General features: G+C 36.5%; 1 protein-coding gene across 1 annotated transcript in view; it reads left to right on the forward strand.

Annotated features, from left to right (window-relative positions):
* Positions 1–16,526, forward strand: part of PTPRQ (protein tyrosine phosphatase receptor type Q) — a 201,205-nt gene that overhangs the window by 93,011 nt on the left and 91,668 nt on the right. The window contains exon 26 of the mRNA XM_047067212.1: positions 11,199–11,522. Coding sequence (XP_046923168.1) covers positions 11,199–11,522 — 324 coding nt within the window. The remainder of the gene's footprint in view (positions 1–11,198; positions 11,523–16,526) is intronic.

Consider the following 16,526-nt stretch of genomic DNA (forward strand, 5'->3'; position numbering starts at 1 on the left):
ACATAGTTTTAAATTTATTTTCTGATAATTCCTACACTTAAGGTATTCTGTGATTTTTTTTCTGTTGAACACTTTTTTCTCTTGACTATGAGTCACATTTTCCTGTCACTAGTAATTTTCCTGTCTGCCTTGTAATTTTTAAACTTATATTAGACTTTGCTGGAGATGTTTTGCATAAACTCTGGATTTTGTTATCTTGTTCTTAAGGGTGTTAGTCTTTATTCTAATACACTATTAAACTACTGAATGATGATTTTGTGAGTATGTGGTTTTGGTTTCTCTATTATTTACAGAGGAAATTCCTTGATCCTGGAACAGAGAATAAAGTAAATATATGATCCTTTTAGGATTTTAATATGAGGCCTATGCTATTTACCAAGCCCTTAATTTGGTGGGATTGAAACTCCAAATTCCAAGGGTGGCTGGGGGGCTCAGTCAGTTAAGCGTCCGACTTTAGCTCAGGTCCTGATCTCACAGCTCCTGAGTTGGAGCCCCGTGTCAGACTCTGTGCTGCCAGCTCGAAGCCTGGAACCCACTTCAGATTCTGCAATTCCCAGTTTCTCTGCCCTTCCCCCACTCATGTTCTGTCTCTTCCTCCTTCAAAAATAAATAAACTTTAAAAAAAATTAAAAAATATTGAAACTCCAAATTCTGTCTCTCCTGCACTGGGAAGCAATTAAAATTTCTACTCAGTTTTCCATCTGTTTCTTTCCACTGTGTTCCTCAGTCTGTCCTTATACATGTATGATTAAGAGAGTAGCCAAGGATTTCAGAGGAGTTTAGACCCAGAATTTAGGCCTACCCCCTTTTTGGCTCCCTCCTTTTCCAGCTACTTTGGCAGTCTCACATTCCATTCTCTGACACCCCAAACCACAAGCTGTTTGTTTGTTTGTTTGTTTGTTTGTTTCCTCCATCCAGGGTGCATGGTTGTTATCTGCAGGAGATTTAATCTGATACAAAGTGCTGTTGTATCATCAAAACAGATTCTCAAACTTACTATATTTGGGCGCTGAAATATTTTGATATACATTTTTGACTGCCTCTGCAAAATTACTTTTTGCATGATTTTGACAATTCTAGTCACACTGAACATTTTATTTACAATAGCCTTACTGAATATTTTGTGGTAAGCACATAGAAGAGAGGTTTACATTGCAGTAATATACATGACTCTAAAAGGAACAGTAGATATTTTTGTTCTTACAAATATTTTGGCAATCAAGGACTTTTCTATTGGCGACTTTATTTCACAGAATCCCCAGTCTCACTCGATCTTTTGATCCTTTCTCCTCTATTGGTTGTTTCTCTTTCCATCTCCTTTTATTCTCTCCCCCCACCCTTACCCAGTGTGTGTGTGTGTGTGTGTGTGTGTGTGTGTGTGTGTGTGTGTGTATGCATGTCTCATGGAATCCCTGTAAACTCCAAATTCTTTTTTCTCTTTTGTAGAGCTTTCCCCAAACTTTAGATCAGGATTCCTTTTGTATATTTTAATCTATCAAGGTTTTCTGTGCAACTACACTCTTCAGAAAATAGGAATTGTTTCAAGCAGCATTTCATTACAATCAGCATTGTGACACTTGTTCATCAATCAATACTGGTTACAGAATTGGTGACACTTTCTTCTTGAAATCTGTGCATGCATTCATCCATTTGTTCATTTATTTGTTAAACAAATACTTCCTTTCTAATGTTTTCTTTATTTTTGAGAGAGAGGGAAAGAGAGAGAGAGTGCATAAGCAGGGGAGGGGCTGAGAGAGGTGGGGACAGAGGATCTAAAGCTGACTCCACACTAACAGCTGCAAGCCCTATGTGGGGCTCAAACTCAGGAACCGTGAGATCATGACCTGAGCTAAAGTCAGATGCTCAACCGAGTAAGCCACACAGGTGCCCCTGTTAAACAAATATTTCTTAATATCAATATATGCCAGATATTATGGGCTTAGCTAAGTTTTTTTTTATGATTTTTTCCAGTTCTATTTGACTGCCCGTTTACTACTAACTTTACAGAGACTCAGTTCATCATCTGCTGTTGTGAAACTATATATACAAATAGTCCCTTTAAATGTTTATTTACTCTTATGATTTCCAAGCTTATATATGCATAATTATCCCAAATTGGCCTTTCTTGACCTCTTAGGCTAACTAACCCAATCTTCTCCTCCCAAGATATCTCTATTTATTCATGTTAACAAGATATGAAACTAACATGTAATTTACTCGAATCCCTCAAACAAATCCCCCCAAACCAGTATGTCTCATTTCTTCATTAGTGTCAATGATTCAATTTAGTCTCCAGGTGTTATAGAGTTGTTCTTAATAGACAACTAACTGCTATGTAATTACTCCCTAAGAACTGCTTCAGATAAATAATTTCAAATCAAATTTGTCGTTTTTGATGGATATTCTCATGAGATAGCTTGCTATCTAGAGCTGTCAAACTAGTGACTTTATAAAACAAATCAACTTATTTTCCCTCCAAGCAGAACATGTATAACCCATTTTCTTTACAGTATTCTCCAAAAACAAAGCAAAACAAAAGTTTTACTGAGATATTTTTATAAGTAAGCTGTGCATTCAGTAATACTTGATTTAAAAACTATTATTATAATATCTGTGGTCCATAGAGTTTTGGGTCCCCCAGTTGTCTATCTCTACGTGCAGTAGGACAGACACTTTAAACATTTTTAGGAAATTTTTTCCTGTTTACAGATACTTCTTCAGTTCTTTTTCATGTGAATGGAATATGTTAAGATGATTTAATTTGGCACACTAATAACAGTGTGTCAGTCCATATTCCCAGCTTTGTAACACCACCTGAAATCATGTTTATTTTGATAAATTCTGGCCCAGCTACTCCAAAATATATTTCTGGAGTAAGCCAGACTGCTAGAGAGAAGAGTGCCTGAACTGAATAATTAGAACCTCTGAATAAATAGTTGTACAAAACCATGTTTGATAGTTACTCTGCTCAGTCACATTGAGAGACATTGTAACAAAGAGCCAAGTTAAAGATACTTGGCATTTACTATGTAAGGATGTTGTTGAGGATATTGTTCATTAAATTACATTGTAACCTGTTTATCTGATTTTTTTTTGAGAGAGAGAGAAATACATCTCTCATCTCAGTAACAGGTTATTGCATTTTCTTATTCATTTAATTTTTCTTTATTTATAATCACAGAGATTTACAATCTTGAGTTTTTCCTTTGTGTTACTTTCTGTAACACAGGGCCAAATCATAGCCTCCCTCTAGGAAGTGTACAGTGTACTTTTTATCTGTTGACCCGATTCCTGGGTTCATTCTATGTTGTACTCTTCTCTGCCCAAAAAATAATCACATTCTACTGATATTCTTTTGCCTTTTTTAAAAGCTCTGTTTCTAATTATTCTTTGTTATTATTGTAATCTGCATTGTACTGTATATATACAACATCTAACCACTTTCTATCAAATTAAACTTTTCCTATTAACTAGCTATGGGGAGGCTCAGGCTTTTCTTAAGTTTAGACTTTACAAATTCGTTCTGTTGATTGCTCTCTAGTGCCTCCAGTAGTTACCTAAACTCACCTCTCAAACTTTCAGTGCCTTTCAGTAACATAACACAACACTTTATGGCCCCCTCTTTTTTCTTATTACTTCCTTAAACTTTCTTTATTCCAGTCTAGTATACTTTCTAGACTTTGACAATTTGTAGCTACTTATATCTTTCCCATACTCATTGTGTTTAAACATCTTTTCCAGCACGTATTTCCCGATTCTCAATTGTTCCTCCAAATTATAGCCACTAGATATTCTTCCATTGAAACTTCCCTTTGGGCATCACCTATTTGTGGTGGTTTCTGTTAGCTAAATTACTTTTCATATGTGTATGAAAAACAACTTATACCCTAAGACTAATAACTTGCTCACACCATTCAGTGTGAATATTCAGTAATTGCTATTGATTAAATTCAAATTAGTGCAAAATTTGTACCTGGTAGGCTGAAATATTTTTTACACTGAACTTTGTAGGAATTTCTATTTTTATATTGATTCATACTGTGTTAGTGTTGGTAAACTGTACTTTTATTTGTATAGGATCACATATTAGTACTTTGTGTTTCTAAAAAGACTGTAGATTATTTAAAATTAGTAGAGACAAAAATATTCTTAATAACCTAGGAAACATTGTGTTCATACTTTTTAAAATTTTATAAATATAATTTATAAATATAAATTTTCAGGCATCTGTTTTGCTTAAAAGAAAGTACCTCTGCAGTGGAAGATAAAAATATAGTCATAAATAAAGAATTAAGGAAACTTGGTCTTTCATGTTAGTATACTTAATCAGGTCAGTGAGAAGTCAATACAGACTACCATAAGAATCTTATCATGGGAGGTTGGCAACTGCTCATAATTGATGTTCAGAAGTTTAGAGAATAATTACACTTTATACACATTTTCATCTTCTAAGTGGAACCCTACTAAATAGTCAGTAACAACTGACATGCATTCAACCTACAACAAATGTCACTTATATAGTTCTATAGCTTTCATTTCAGTCATGATGAAAGTACTTCACAGATAAGAATAATTTATGAATAAAAATGTAATTTACGGAATACCTTGCCAGTGAATGTTGATCGCTTCATCACAGTTCAGTCATGTTTAGAAAATCTAAGCAAGCTGTGTGATTACTCCAGGAAGCATGGAATGATGTGTTCAAATTAGTACCATCTGTGGATAGAAAAAAATTGAGGTTTTTAGTCATTCTTAAAGAATGGAAATCCGATTCTCCATGCTAAAATGAGTGTAATCCTTTTTGTATCTGTAATTCAATAGGGCAGTTGCTTTGAAATAGTCTAGTTCAACACGCAGTTCATCAAAAGAGAAGATACCGCATATAAATGCTGGTCATTTATGAGTGCCACTGAGGTAGCCTTTAAAAAAAACTGTCTATGAGTTATACTATGTATTTGGCTTCAACTTAGATTTATTTCTGGTTTATCTTTCTAAATAAATTTGTTTGGGATATGTGCGTAAAATTTTGCACCACGTGAAAACCAAAGGACTGTTTGAATGAAACATAATTTATGCATACAGTCAACACTTATTGAGTGCCCAGTATGTGCCAGACACTGTGTATCTGTGGAAGGTCCATCACTGTGTCTGTCAAATGGAGGGCAACTCAATTGTTGTTCCTCTTCCTTTAGTCAGGTTACAAAAAATTTTTCTTTTTTCCTTATCAAGTTAAATTACTATCATTTTAGACCTTTTTTCCCCCTTCTGTGTTATTTATTTGGAAAACACAAGGTCTGTGAACCAGAATTAATCTGCTGAAAATTTTTACTATGTAACATGTTTTGCCATTGGAGTTTTCATTCCTAAGATCTGAATATTGGAGGGGGGAAAAATTGATCATAGAACCATGGGCATTCAGTCATCCCTTTTGTTGAATTAGGAAAAGGGTAGACTCTTGCCTTCTCCAGTTCATTGGATAACTAATGCATCCCGTTTTCTTTCCACTTTAATTGCTTAGTAAACTCTAGGTAAGGGAAATTGAACATGGAAGGGGTGGTTGATCATGGACTCAAAAGAGAGGGAAATGTGTAGATCATACTCCCTGTTTCCCAGGAAAGAAGAGAGTCTATGGTTTTAATGCAGATGAAAAGTCAATATTAAACTTCTCAAATATCCCCACTGCTCTTAGGGATAAAACTAAAAATCTTGAATCCAGTTCAGAAGGCTCAACATTATCTGATTCTGGCTTTTATCTCCAGCTTCCTACCTTTATCCATGTCCTTGTGGACTCAGATATGTTTCTTAAGGGTTCCTAAAAACTACTCTCTTTTCCCTCAGAATCTTAACACATCCTGATTTTTTCACCTAGGAAGCTACATCTTCTCTGTTAGTTATCTGATTAAATTAAAGCCTTTCCTGACCATTTATCTAAATCAAATCTCCTGTTACTCTCTCTTACTCATTTGCTCATACATTAAAAAAATATTTATTGAATGCCTGTTTTGTTGCAAGCATTACTCTAGACCTTCAGAGACACAGTCTAGTATGTAGATTGATATTTGCATGTGTATATAATAAATAATAAGCATACACGTTTTGGAGTAATTAATCTTTTTTATTGATATGAATGTAGAATCAAAACCTTTCTAGATCTTTGGTGTACATGTTGGAACGAAGTGGCAATGAAAAGAGGATTAGAGGGCACCTGGGTGGCTCAGTTGGTTGAGCATATGGTTCTTGATTTTGGCTTAGATCATGATCCCAGAGTTGTGGGATCCAGTGTCACATCAGGCTATGCACTGAGTGTGAAGCCTGCTTAAGATTCATTTTCTCTCTCTCTCTCTCTCTCTCTCTCTCTCTCTCTCTCTCTCTCATTCTGTGTGTGTGTGTGTGTGTGTGTGTGTGTGTTCCTCTCCTTGTCTCTAAAATAAAATTTTAAAAAAATTAAAAAAAGAAAAAAGGATTAGGCCTATCAAAGGTGGGTTTTCAGAGTAGAATTAATATTTATAGGAGGGTGACTATCAGTTCAAAACAATGAGGTACAGGGGCACCTGGGTGGCTCAGTAGGTTAAACGTCTGACTCTTGATTTCAGCTCAGGTCATGATCTCATAGTTCATGAGATCAAGCCCCACAGTGGGCTCTGCACTGGCAGCACAGAGCCTGCTTAGGATTCTCTCTCTCCCTCTCTTTCTGCCCCCTCTTCTCCTCAAATAAATAAATAAAAACATTTTAAAAACCCAATGAAGGACAAACTAATAGAGGTATCTGGAAATAAAGTTTAAAAGAAGCCCCTCAAGATTTTGAGTTTCCTTTTGCTCTACATATTTAAGCAGAGGCCAGAAAAGTAGAAATTGGTCATTTTATAGGAGGAAATTGTATTAGTTTTCTATTGTCATGTCACAAGTTATCACAAATTTAGTGGTTTAAAACAACACTGATTGCTTATTACACAGTTCTGTTGGTCAGAAGTTTGGCTATGTTATGCCTGGATTCCTTACCCAGAGATTCACAAGCTGAAATCAAGGTGTCATTCAGCTGTATTCTCATGTGGAGCTCAATCCTCTTCTAAGCTCACAAGTTTGTGGCAGAATTTGGTTTCTTACAGTTGTAGATCTCAGATTCCCATTTCCTGGCTGGCTCATAGCCAAGAGGTTGCTCTTAATTTCTAGAGATAGTCCTAGATTCTTTACCATATGGCCCTCTTCTTCAAAACCAGCAATGGATAAATTTTTGTACATTGAATATATCTCTTGTCTAGAATACGTTACTTCCTCTGTAATGAGCCAAAGAAAACTCTCTGCTTTTAAAGGACTCATGCTATAAAATCAGGTCTACTGGATAATCTCTGCCTCTTTTGTTTATTTTTTATTTTTTTAAAGTTTTCATTTAAATTTCAGTTAACAGTGTAATACTGGCTTCAGGTGTACACTATAATAATTCAACATTTCCATACAACACCCAGGGCTTATCACAAGTATATTCCTTAACTGATTTGGTTTCTTAATTACAGCTGAAAAAACTTTTCCATATCAGCACCTATAGCAGTGCTTGATTGAAAAACGGAACGGAGGGGAGTATACAGGGGCCAGGAATCTTGGGGGACATCTGCCTACCTAAAGGTCAGACATAAAAAGACAAATTGACCAGGATCATCTCTAAACTTCCTTCAAATTCTAACCCTGTCATCTTTTGATTCATTTGCCTGTTCCATGAATTCAACCACCAAAATAGATCTAAAAATGTATTTATTTCTTATTGCTACTGTCTTCTTTGTCCTGAACACATCCAGTGGTCTATAAATTTGTCCCTTCTCCTGTTGTGTAATTACCAGACAAGACTTGATAAAATGTATTTCTGAACATCTCACTCTGACACCTTGATAGCTTTCCATTGCCTGACAAACTGTAAGTCCTTCTAACACAGTATGTTCCCCAGTTATTGTACAGCCTTTCTGTTTGTAATTGCCAATATGAATTATAAACTATAGTTGAACTTGACTTAGATCACAGTACCCCCTCTTCTAAGTCTCTACCTTTATAATCAGTGAAATTCTATCTCACATGCCACCTTTTCACTTAAAACTTTCCTGAACCCTCAAATCACCCATATGTCTAAATTTGTTTTCTCTTCAGGTGATCTGAGTTCAAATTTAGTGGCTACGAGATTTAAGTAAATTATGGAAGTTCTACCTTTTATAGAAATTCAATTTAAAAATTTTTTAATGTTTATTTTTGAGAGAGAGAGGGAGAAAGAGAGAGCAAACAGGGAAGGGGCAGAGAGAGAGGGAGACACAGAATCAGAAGCAGGCTCCAGGCTCTGAGCTGTCAGCACAGAACCCGACGGAGGGCTCAAACCCACAAACCATGAGATCATGACCTGAGCCAAAGTCAGATGCTTAACCAACTGAGTTACCCAGGTGCCCCTGGAAATTCTATTTTTTAATCAGATCTAAAACTGATTCCTCTATAAGGTATATTTTTCTTAAAAATAACTTTTTCTCTAGTTGCTTTTCTGCATAACTAAAAATAGAAGAGGGGTGTGTTGTAGGTAGCATATCAAGTATTCTGTTTTTAATTCTACTTTGAAGGTTAATGTTTAATTAAATACAGTAAGGTTCAATGATAACTATTAGTATTGGAAAATAGAGTAATTTAATCTAATCATATGGCTTTAAGTTATCTACTTCTTGTTTTCCATTGCATTAGACTTTGTCTTCTCTTCCAGATTTAGGCAAATATATAAGCAATAGATCTATAGATAATTCAATAAAAATTTAAGATGAAATTAAAATTTTTAACTGGAGTCTAGGCCTTTCTACAGAACTCCAGTGTATCCATCTACTATTTGACATCTCTTTCTGGGTATCTCATAGGCATTTCAAAGTTAACATGCTCAAAATAAATTCTTAATCTCTCTCCCCAAAGCTTACTCTTTCCAGCTTGGTTAATAATGACTTCATCTTTCTGTTTGCTCAATCCAGAGACCATAGGGCGTTCCTCTACTCTCTCTTTCCCTTCCACCTCACAAGTCATGCATCAGCAAATCCTGTCAGCTCCCTTTCAAATGATGTTCAGCATCTGAAAGCTTCTGTTCATTTCTGCTGCTGCAATCTGGGTCAGACCATCATGATCTGTTGTGTTGACATTGCAACAGCCTACTAATTGCTCTCCCTGTTTTCACCCTTATCTCCCTTCAGTCTATGCTCTGCACAGTGACTGGTGCAATTCCATGAAAACATGTTAGAGCCTGTCATTCCTCTGCTCAAATGAAAGTCATTAACAATGTCCTACAATGTCATACACAATCTAGCTTTCATTATTTCCTCTTAGACCGCAACTCCTTCTAGCCACACTGGCCTCCTTGTTATTCTCCAAATATACCAAGCATAGCTCCAACTTAGTGCCTATAATCATGCATTTTCCCCTGCAGGGAATGTCCTTTTTTCAAATATTCCCATGGTTTTCCCCCAGCCTTCATCAGGAACTTCATGCCTTCTAATCTAAAGAGCTTAGATTAGAACTTCACGTCTTCTCTGACTACTCAATTAAAAATTTCAATATCCCTAGATCATCTCTCTCTCTTTCTTATTTCTTCCTTATTTCTCCCATTAACAGCAATCATCTAAAATATTATATACAATATTTACTTATACTTTTATTGTGTAAATGCTGTTAAACACTTGACACAAATTAGGTGCTCATTAGATATTTATTGAATCCTGAATTAATATGATATGTTTAGGGGTCACCTGGGTGGCTCAGTCAGTTAAGCATCTGACTTTGGCTCACGTCATGATCTTGCAGTTCCTGAGTTCTGGCTGCCTATCAGTCTCTGCACTGACAAAACGGAGCCTGGTTGGGATTCTCTCTTGCCCTCTCCCTTTCCGTCCCTCCCCCATTTGTGCACTCTCCCCGCTCTCTTTCAAAATAAGTAAATAAACTTAAAAAAAAACATATGATGTTTAGGAATGAATGGGTTTTCTAACTCATCATTTTCTTATTTTTAAATGTGACTATTGTTATACAGCTTTTGTGAATTATATAGTTTTCACACAAGTCACTTGGTATCATTCTATCTCAGCCTTCTAAGCAAAAACCCTTGTACACACACACAGGGAAAGGCATGGTTGAAGAAAGTGCTTATACCACTTAGTGCATTGTTCTTTCGTATTCCTAACCATAACATTCTTGTATTATTACTAATTCAATAAATGGCTATTTCTTGAAAATAAGCCTTATGTATATTGAATCCTTAACACCAGGCTCAGAGCCTGACACATGATATGTATATAGCAAACCAGTGGTTAATATGAAATCTATTAAGTGACTCCAAGTAGGACTATGTGATTGTGGGTAATAGACAGATACCTTAGTCTGTGTATTTTTTAAATTTTTTTAACGTTTATTTTTGAGAGAGAAAGAGAGAGAGAGAGACAGAACACGAGCAGGGGAGGGTCAGACAGAGAGGGAGACACAGAATCCAAAGCAGGCTCCAAGCTCTGAGCTGCCAGCACAGAGCCCTACATGGGGCTCGAACTCACGAACTGTGAAATCATGGCCTGAACAGAAGTCCGATGCTCAACCGACTAAGCCACCCAGGTGCCCCTTAGTCTGTGTATTAATATTAGTCTGCTGGATGATATTCTAGAAAAGATTTTGTCAGTTTTAGATATATGCAAGATAAAATAAAAATCAGCTAATTAAATAAATCAATTAAGTTAATAATATTGTTTATTTAGAATTATTTTATATTCAGCATTTACTATGTATAAGATGTAATTGTGTCTATATAGACATTTAAATATGAGTATGTTTTTCTTGGGAACTGAATATTAAAACTCAGACCATACCCAGGGAAGTATATAAGTTTAAATGAGCATATAATTTTCTTTTGTACCAGTACTTATATATGAAGCCAAAGTAAGTTTATATAAGATTCTTATGAGTGAATTTGGGAGCAAAATTGGGAATTAATAAAATTACAGTTGTTTTGCCCTCTACCGTTTGAACCAGCAGACTCTGAAGCATCACCTTAAGGTTCTGCTCATTAAATGTGGTGATACTAATCTAAGGGAAGTTGTAATAAGAGTTGCCACTAGGTGCATAATAGGGACATATTTTTTAATCCATTTCTTCCTTCCATTTACAAAATTTTTGGTAATTCTAATTGTTTTCAATTTTTCTCCCTTAATTTTTAGTCCCCAGTGTACCCACAAATATTGCTTTTTCTAATGTTCAGTCAACTAGTGCAACATTAACATGGATGAGACCTGACTCTATTCTTGGCTACTTCCAAAATTACAAGATCACCACTCAGTTGCGGGCTCAGAAATGCATAGAATGGGATTCTGAAGAATGTGTTGAGTATCAAAAAACCCAATACCTTTATGAAGCTAACCTAACTGAAGAGACAGTGTATGGATTAAAGAAATTTAGATGGTACAGATTCCAAGTGGCTGCCAGCACCAATGCTGGTTATGGCAATGCTTCAAATTGGATATCTACACAAACCCTGCCTGGCCGTAAGTATTATCTTGTATGTGTATTTATACTTCTGCATTCAAGAAAAAGCTCTTTGAATGATTTTCCACAAAAATCACTCAAAGTATATGTAATACTTGCTCTTGCAACTTTAATTTTATTTTTAAAACTAACTAGTTAGCCTACTTGCTTAGACAGCATTAATCATAATTAGCTAAATAAATTTCTGGTACTTATCCTGAACACTATCTACATGGAATTTTAATGGCTTCTATGCAAAAGAAATAAGTATTACACACTTATAAGTAAATACATATACACACACATTGATATCTGTTAATGATTTCTACTTAATACAGTTGTGTATAAAATCACTGAACATGAAAATAACTGAATTAGTGTATACACTAATGTACATAGTACCATTTGTTTTTAATTTAATTGAATCCCAATGGGAAATTCAATTTCAAACATTATTTGTTAGGGCTTTTCTCAGGCTTTCAGAGTTGTACCAAGGTCCTAGAGTCTTCTCTTGCAATAAAGCATTATGTGCCTCTCTTGTAGTATCATTAAGCTATACTGATTGCCACTGAGCACCCTTAATCCATGCCTACCTTTTCCCTTCATGTATAGATGCTTTGCTGCTTTTAAGCCAGACTTTACAACCTTTTCAGTGACTTTAGGCGCGCGTGCGCGTGCACACACACACACACACACACACACACACACACATACACTCTTGCAATAGCTGAGACAGATCTCTCAGCAAGCAGCTTTTCAGCTTGTGCTTTTTACCTAATAAAATTCTGAGGAAGGAAATACCAAGAGTGAAACTCCTAGCTTGAGATATGGGGAAGGAAAAAATACAGAGAAAAAACACATAATAATTTTTCAAAATTATTCTGCCATCTACCTATCTTTCAGGACTTTTGTATTCAAGAAAAATCTCTTTACATGCTTTTCCATAGAAATCACGCAAAGTATAGGTAAAGATGCTCTTGCTACTTTAGTTTTATATTTTAAAACTAACTGATTACTCTACTTGGTTAGATACTATAATTACCCATTAGTAAGTAAATAAATGTCTATTATTTATCCTGAACACTATCTACATAGAATTGTAATGTCTTCCATAAAAAACAAATAAATTATAAATCAAGTCCTGCAAGTCAGAGCTCAGGAATGGCTGCACCCTCTGAAATGCCACTTCCACCCCAAGATATCCATAGCAAATTTCAAGTTGGCCGGGTCGCCCATCTCAACACCATCCCACATAAGCCATCCAAATAGGGACCTTAAGTTATCATTCTTCTCTCTTGATCAAGACTGTTATTGGGGCGCCTGGGTGGCGCAGTCGGTTAAGCGTCCGACTTCAGCCAGGTCACGATCTCGCGGTCCGTGAGTTCGAGCCCCACGTCAGGCTCTGGGCTGATGGCTCGGAGCCTGGAGCCTGTTTCCGATTCTGTGTCTCCCTCTCTCTCTGCCCCTCCCCCGTTCATGCTCTGTCTCTCTCTGTCCCAAAAATAAATAAACATTGAAAAAAAAATTAAAAAAAAAAAAGACTGTTACTAGATGATTCCTTTCAAATCCAAATCACATTTTCCTAAAAGTTTTTGATACCTATAGGTAGAGTAACATACACACGTGCAAACACACACACACACACACACACACACACACACACACACACACAGATTGCCAGTGATAAATAGATGCTGTTGTAGATCTTTATAGATAGAGAAATAAACTTTGATCTAGAAGTTTTATTTTTAGGTCCCTGATTGTGCCTCTTGTTACTCTTCCCAGGAGTACCTGGCATAATGTTTGCATAAAATTCCAATCAATATTTGTTAATGCAACACAACATTTGAGATAGAATCCATATGATTCACCCTTCAACACAATTATCCAGCTTCTGCTCCTTGTAGCACTTTGACTTGGGTTCTATAGTATCCTCTCTTCTGGTTTTTCTCCTATCTTCGCTGGTAACTCTTTTCAGTCTTCTTTGCTCATACTTTTTTTAACTCTAAGTGTTGGAGAGCCCATATATCTATATTTGAACTTTTTCTGTTTCAACACACAACCCTTAGGAGATCTGACCTTGAAGTAACCTTATCCTGTCCTATGGCTTTAAAGTCTTATTCTCAAATATCTATTTCCAGCTCTGACTCCTCCCTAGAACTCAGATCAGTATATGTACCTGGTCAACTGACGTCATTGGGCATGTGTATCAAATATAACTCTGAAAGTTAATGTGGTCTAAACACTAAACCTTTCATCCTCCAACCTTCCCTGTTTCAGTAAACTTCACCATTACTCATCTGGTTGCAGAAAATGAAAATCTAGGCAGAATTCTGTTCCTCCTCAACTCTGCCAATGATTTATTTCAACTGTGCTATCTAAATACATCCCTTCATTTGCATTGCTCTAATATCAGTCCTATCCTTGTTACTACTACCACTGCATCGACCTCTTACTGACTTCCTGAGCTTTTAGGCTCATCTTTTTAAACCTAAATCAGATGATGTCACTTCTTTGTTTAAAGCCATTCAAAGAATTTCCATTACTTTAGAATAAAATTCAAATTTCTTAACACGATTAACAAAGCCCTACATGACCTGGCTCTTACTTAACCCTCTAACCTCATCTGTAACTACTTTCCCCTCACTATACTCACCATTTACTTTTTCTGTTGCTTAATTGCACTTGACTCCCAGAACTTGGGCCTTTGCACCCCTTCTTCCTTTCGACTGGAATGCTCTTTTACTTCCATCTTCACATGAGCAGCTTTTCATAATGTATACCTCTACTTAAATGATTCCTGCCCAAAATGGATTTCTCTGACCACCCAATTTAAAATAGCCTTGCAGTATTTTTCTAGAATGCCATCTTACCTTAATGAGCATTTATGATTATGCAATAGCTTTTTTATTTTTGTTTGTTTTTAGAATCTGTCTTGACCATTGCTATTTCTATTGCCTAGAGAATGGTTCCTGGTAAGAGTAGGTACTCTGTAAATATTTTCTAAGTGAGTGAAACTTGATTTAATAAGCTGAAGTGGGTAGGGGAGAATGAACTGTCTTCCAGTTCAGGTGATACTGAGCATGATGGTGCCATAACACAGAGAAGAAAACTATGGAACAATCAAATTTGGGTTGGGTTTATTAAATAAATATGGTTATTTTGAACCTACTGATTTTGAGAAGAAGTAACTATTCTAATCCAATTAACTAGAAAACAGAAAGAAATACATACTTAGAGATAAGAAAGTAGGTAAAGTAGGAGTTTTAGTTTCATCAGCCAATAGGAATAAATAAAAATCACACATGAAGATTTGATTAAAAAATGATACATTGACTGAATGAATAAACTTTAAAGTCCCAGAAGGGCAACTGGGTGGCTCAGTCGGTTAGGCGATGGACTTCAGCTCAGGTCATGATCTCACAGTTTGTGAGTTCGAGCCCCATATCAGGCTCTGTGCTGACAGCTCAGAGCCTGGAGCCTGTTTCAGGTTCTATGTCTCCCTCTCTCTCTGCCCCACCCTTGCTAGCATTCCATCTCTGTCTCTGTCTCTGTCTCTGTCTTTCTCTTTCAAAAATAAATAAACATTAAAAAAATTAAAAAAAAAATTTAAGTCCCAGGGCAACTGGAAGTTAAGTGAAGGGGTACTATAATGAATGAAGCAGGCTGTTATTTTTTTTATAATATATGAAATTTATTGTCAGATTGGTTTCCATACAACACCCAGTGCTCATCCCAAAAGATGCCCTCTTCAATGCCCATCACCTACCCTTCCCTCCCTCCCACCCCCCCATCAACCCTCAGTTTGTTCTCAGTTTTTAAGAGTCTCTTATGCTTTGGCTCTCTCCCACTCTAACCTCTTTTTTTTTCCTTCCCCTCCCCCATGGGTTTCTGTTAAGTTTCTCAGGATCCACATAAGAGTGAAAACATATGGTATCTGTCTTTCTCTGTATGGCTTATTTTACTTAGCACCACACTGTCCAGTTCCATCCACGTTGCTACAAAGGGCCATATTTCATTCTTTCTCATTGCCACGTAGTACTCCATTGTGTATATAAACCACAATTTCTTTATCCATTTATCAGTTGATGGACATTTAGGCTTTTTCCACAATTTGGCTATTGTTGAGAGTGCTGCTATAAACATTGGGGTACAAGTGCCCCTATGCATCAGTACTCTTGTATCCCTTGAGTAAATTCCTAGCAGTGCTACTGCTGCGTTATAGGGTAGGTCTATTTTTAATTCTTTGAGGAACCTCCACACTGTTTTCCAAAGTGGCTGCACCAATTTGCATTCTCACCAACAGTGCAAGAGGGTTCCTGTTTCTCCACATCCACGCCAGCATCTATAGTCTCCTGATTTGTTCATTTTGGCCACTCTGACTGGCATGAGGTGATATCTGAGTGTGGTTTTGATTTGTATTTCCCTGATGAGGAGCGACATTGAGCATCTTTTCATGGGCCTGTTGGCCATCTGGATGTCTTCTTTAGAGAAGTGTCTATTCATGTTTTCTGCCCATTTCTTCACTGGATTATTTGTTTTTGGGTGTGGAGTTTGGTGAGCTCTTTATAGATTTTGGATACTAGCCCTTTGTCCAATATGTCATTTGCAAATATCTTTTCCCATTCCGTTGGTTGCCTTTTAGTTTTGTTGATTGTTTCCTTTGCTGTGCAGAAGCTTTTTATCTTGATGAGGTCCCAATAGTTCATTTTTGCTTTTAATTCCCTTGCCTTTGGGGATGTGTCAAGTAAGAAGTTGCTGCGGCTGAGGTCAGAGAGGTCTTTTCCTGCTTTCTCCTCTAGTGTTTTGATGGTTTCCTATCTCACATTCAGGTCCTTTATCCATTTTGAGTTTATTTTTGTGAATTGTGTAAGAAAGTGGTCTAGTTTCATTCTTCTGCATGTTGCTGTCCAGTTCTGCCAGCACCATTTGTTAAAGAGACTGTCTTTTTTCCATTGGATGTTCTTTCCTGCTTTGTCAAAGATTAGTTGGCCATACGTTTGTGGGTCTAGTTCTGGGGTTTC

Source organism: Lynx rufus, unplaced genomic scaffold, assembly GCF_022079265.1.
Source record: "Lynx rufus isolate CCGP_SWC_20201006 ecotype Redwood Valley unplaced genomic scaffold, mLynRuf1.p SCAF_7, whole genome shotgun sequence".
Classification (NCBI taxonomy): Eukaryota; Metazoa; Chordata; class Mammalia; order Carnivora; family Felidae; genus Lynx; species Lynx rufus.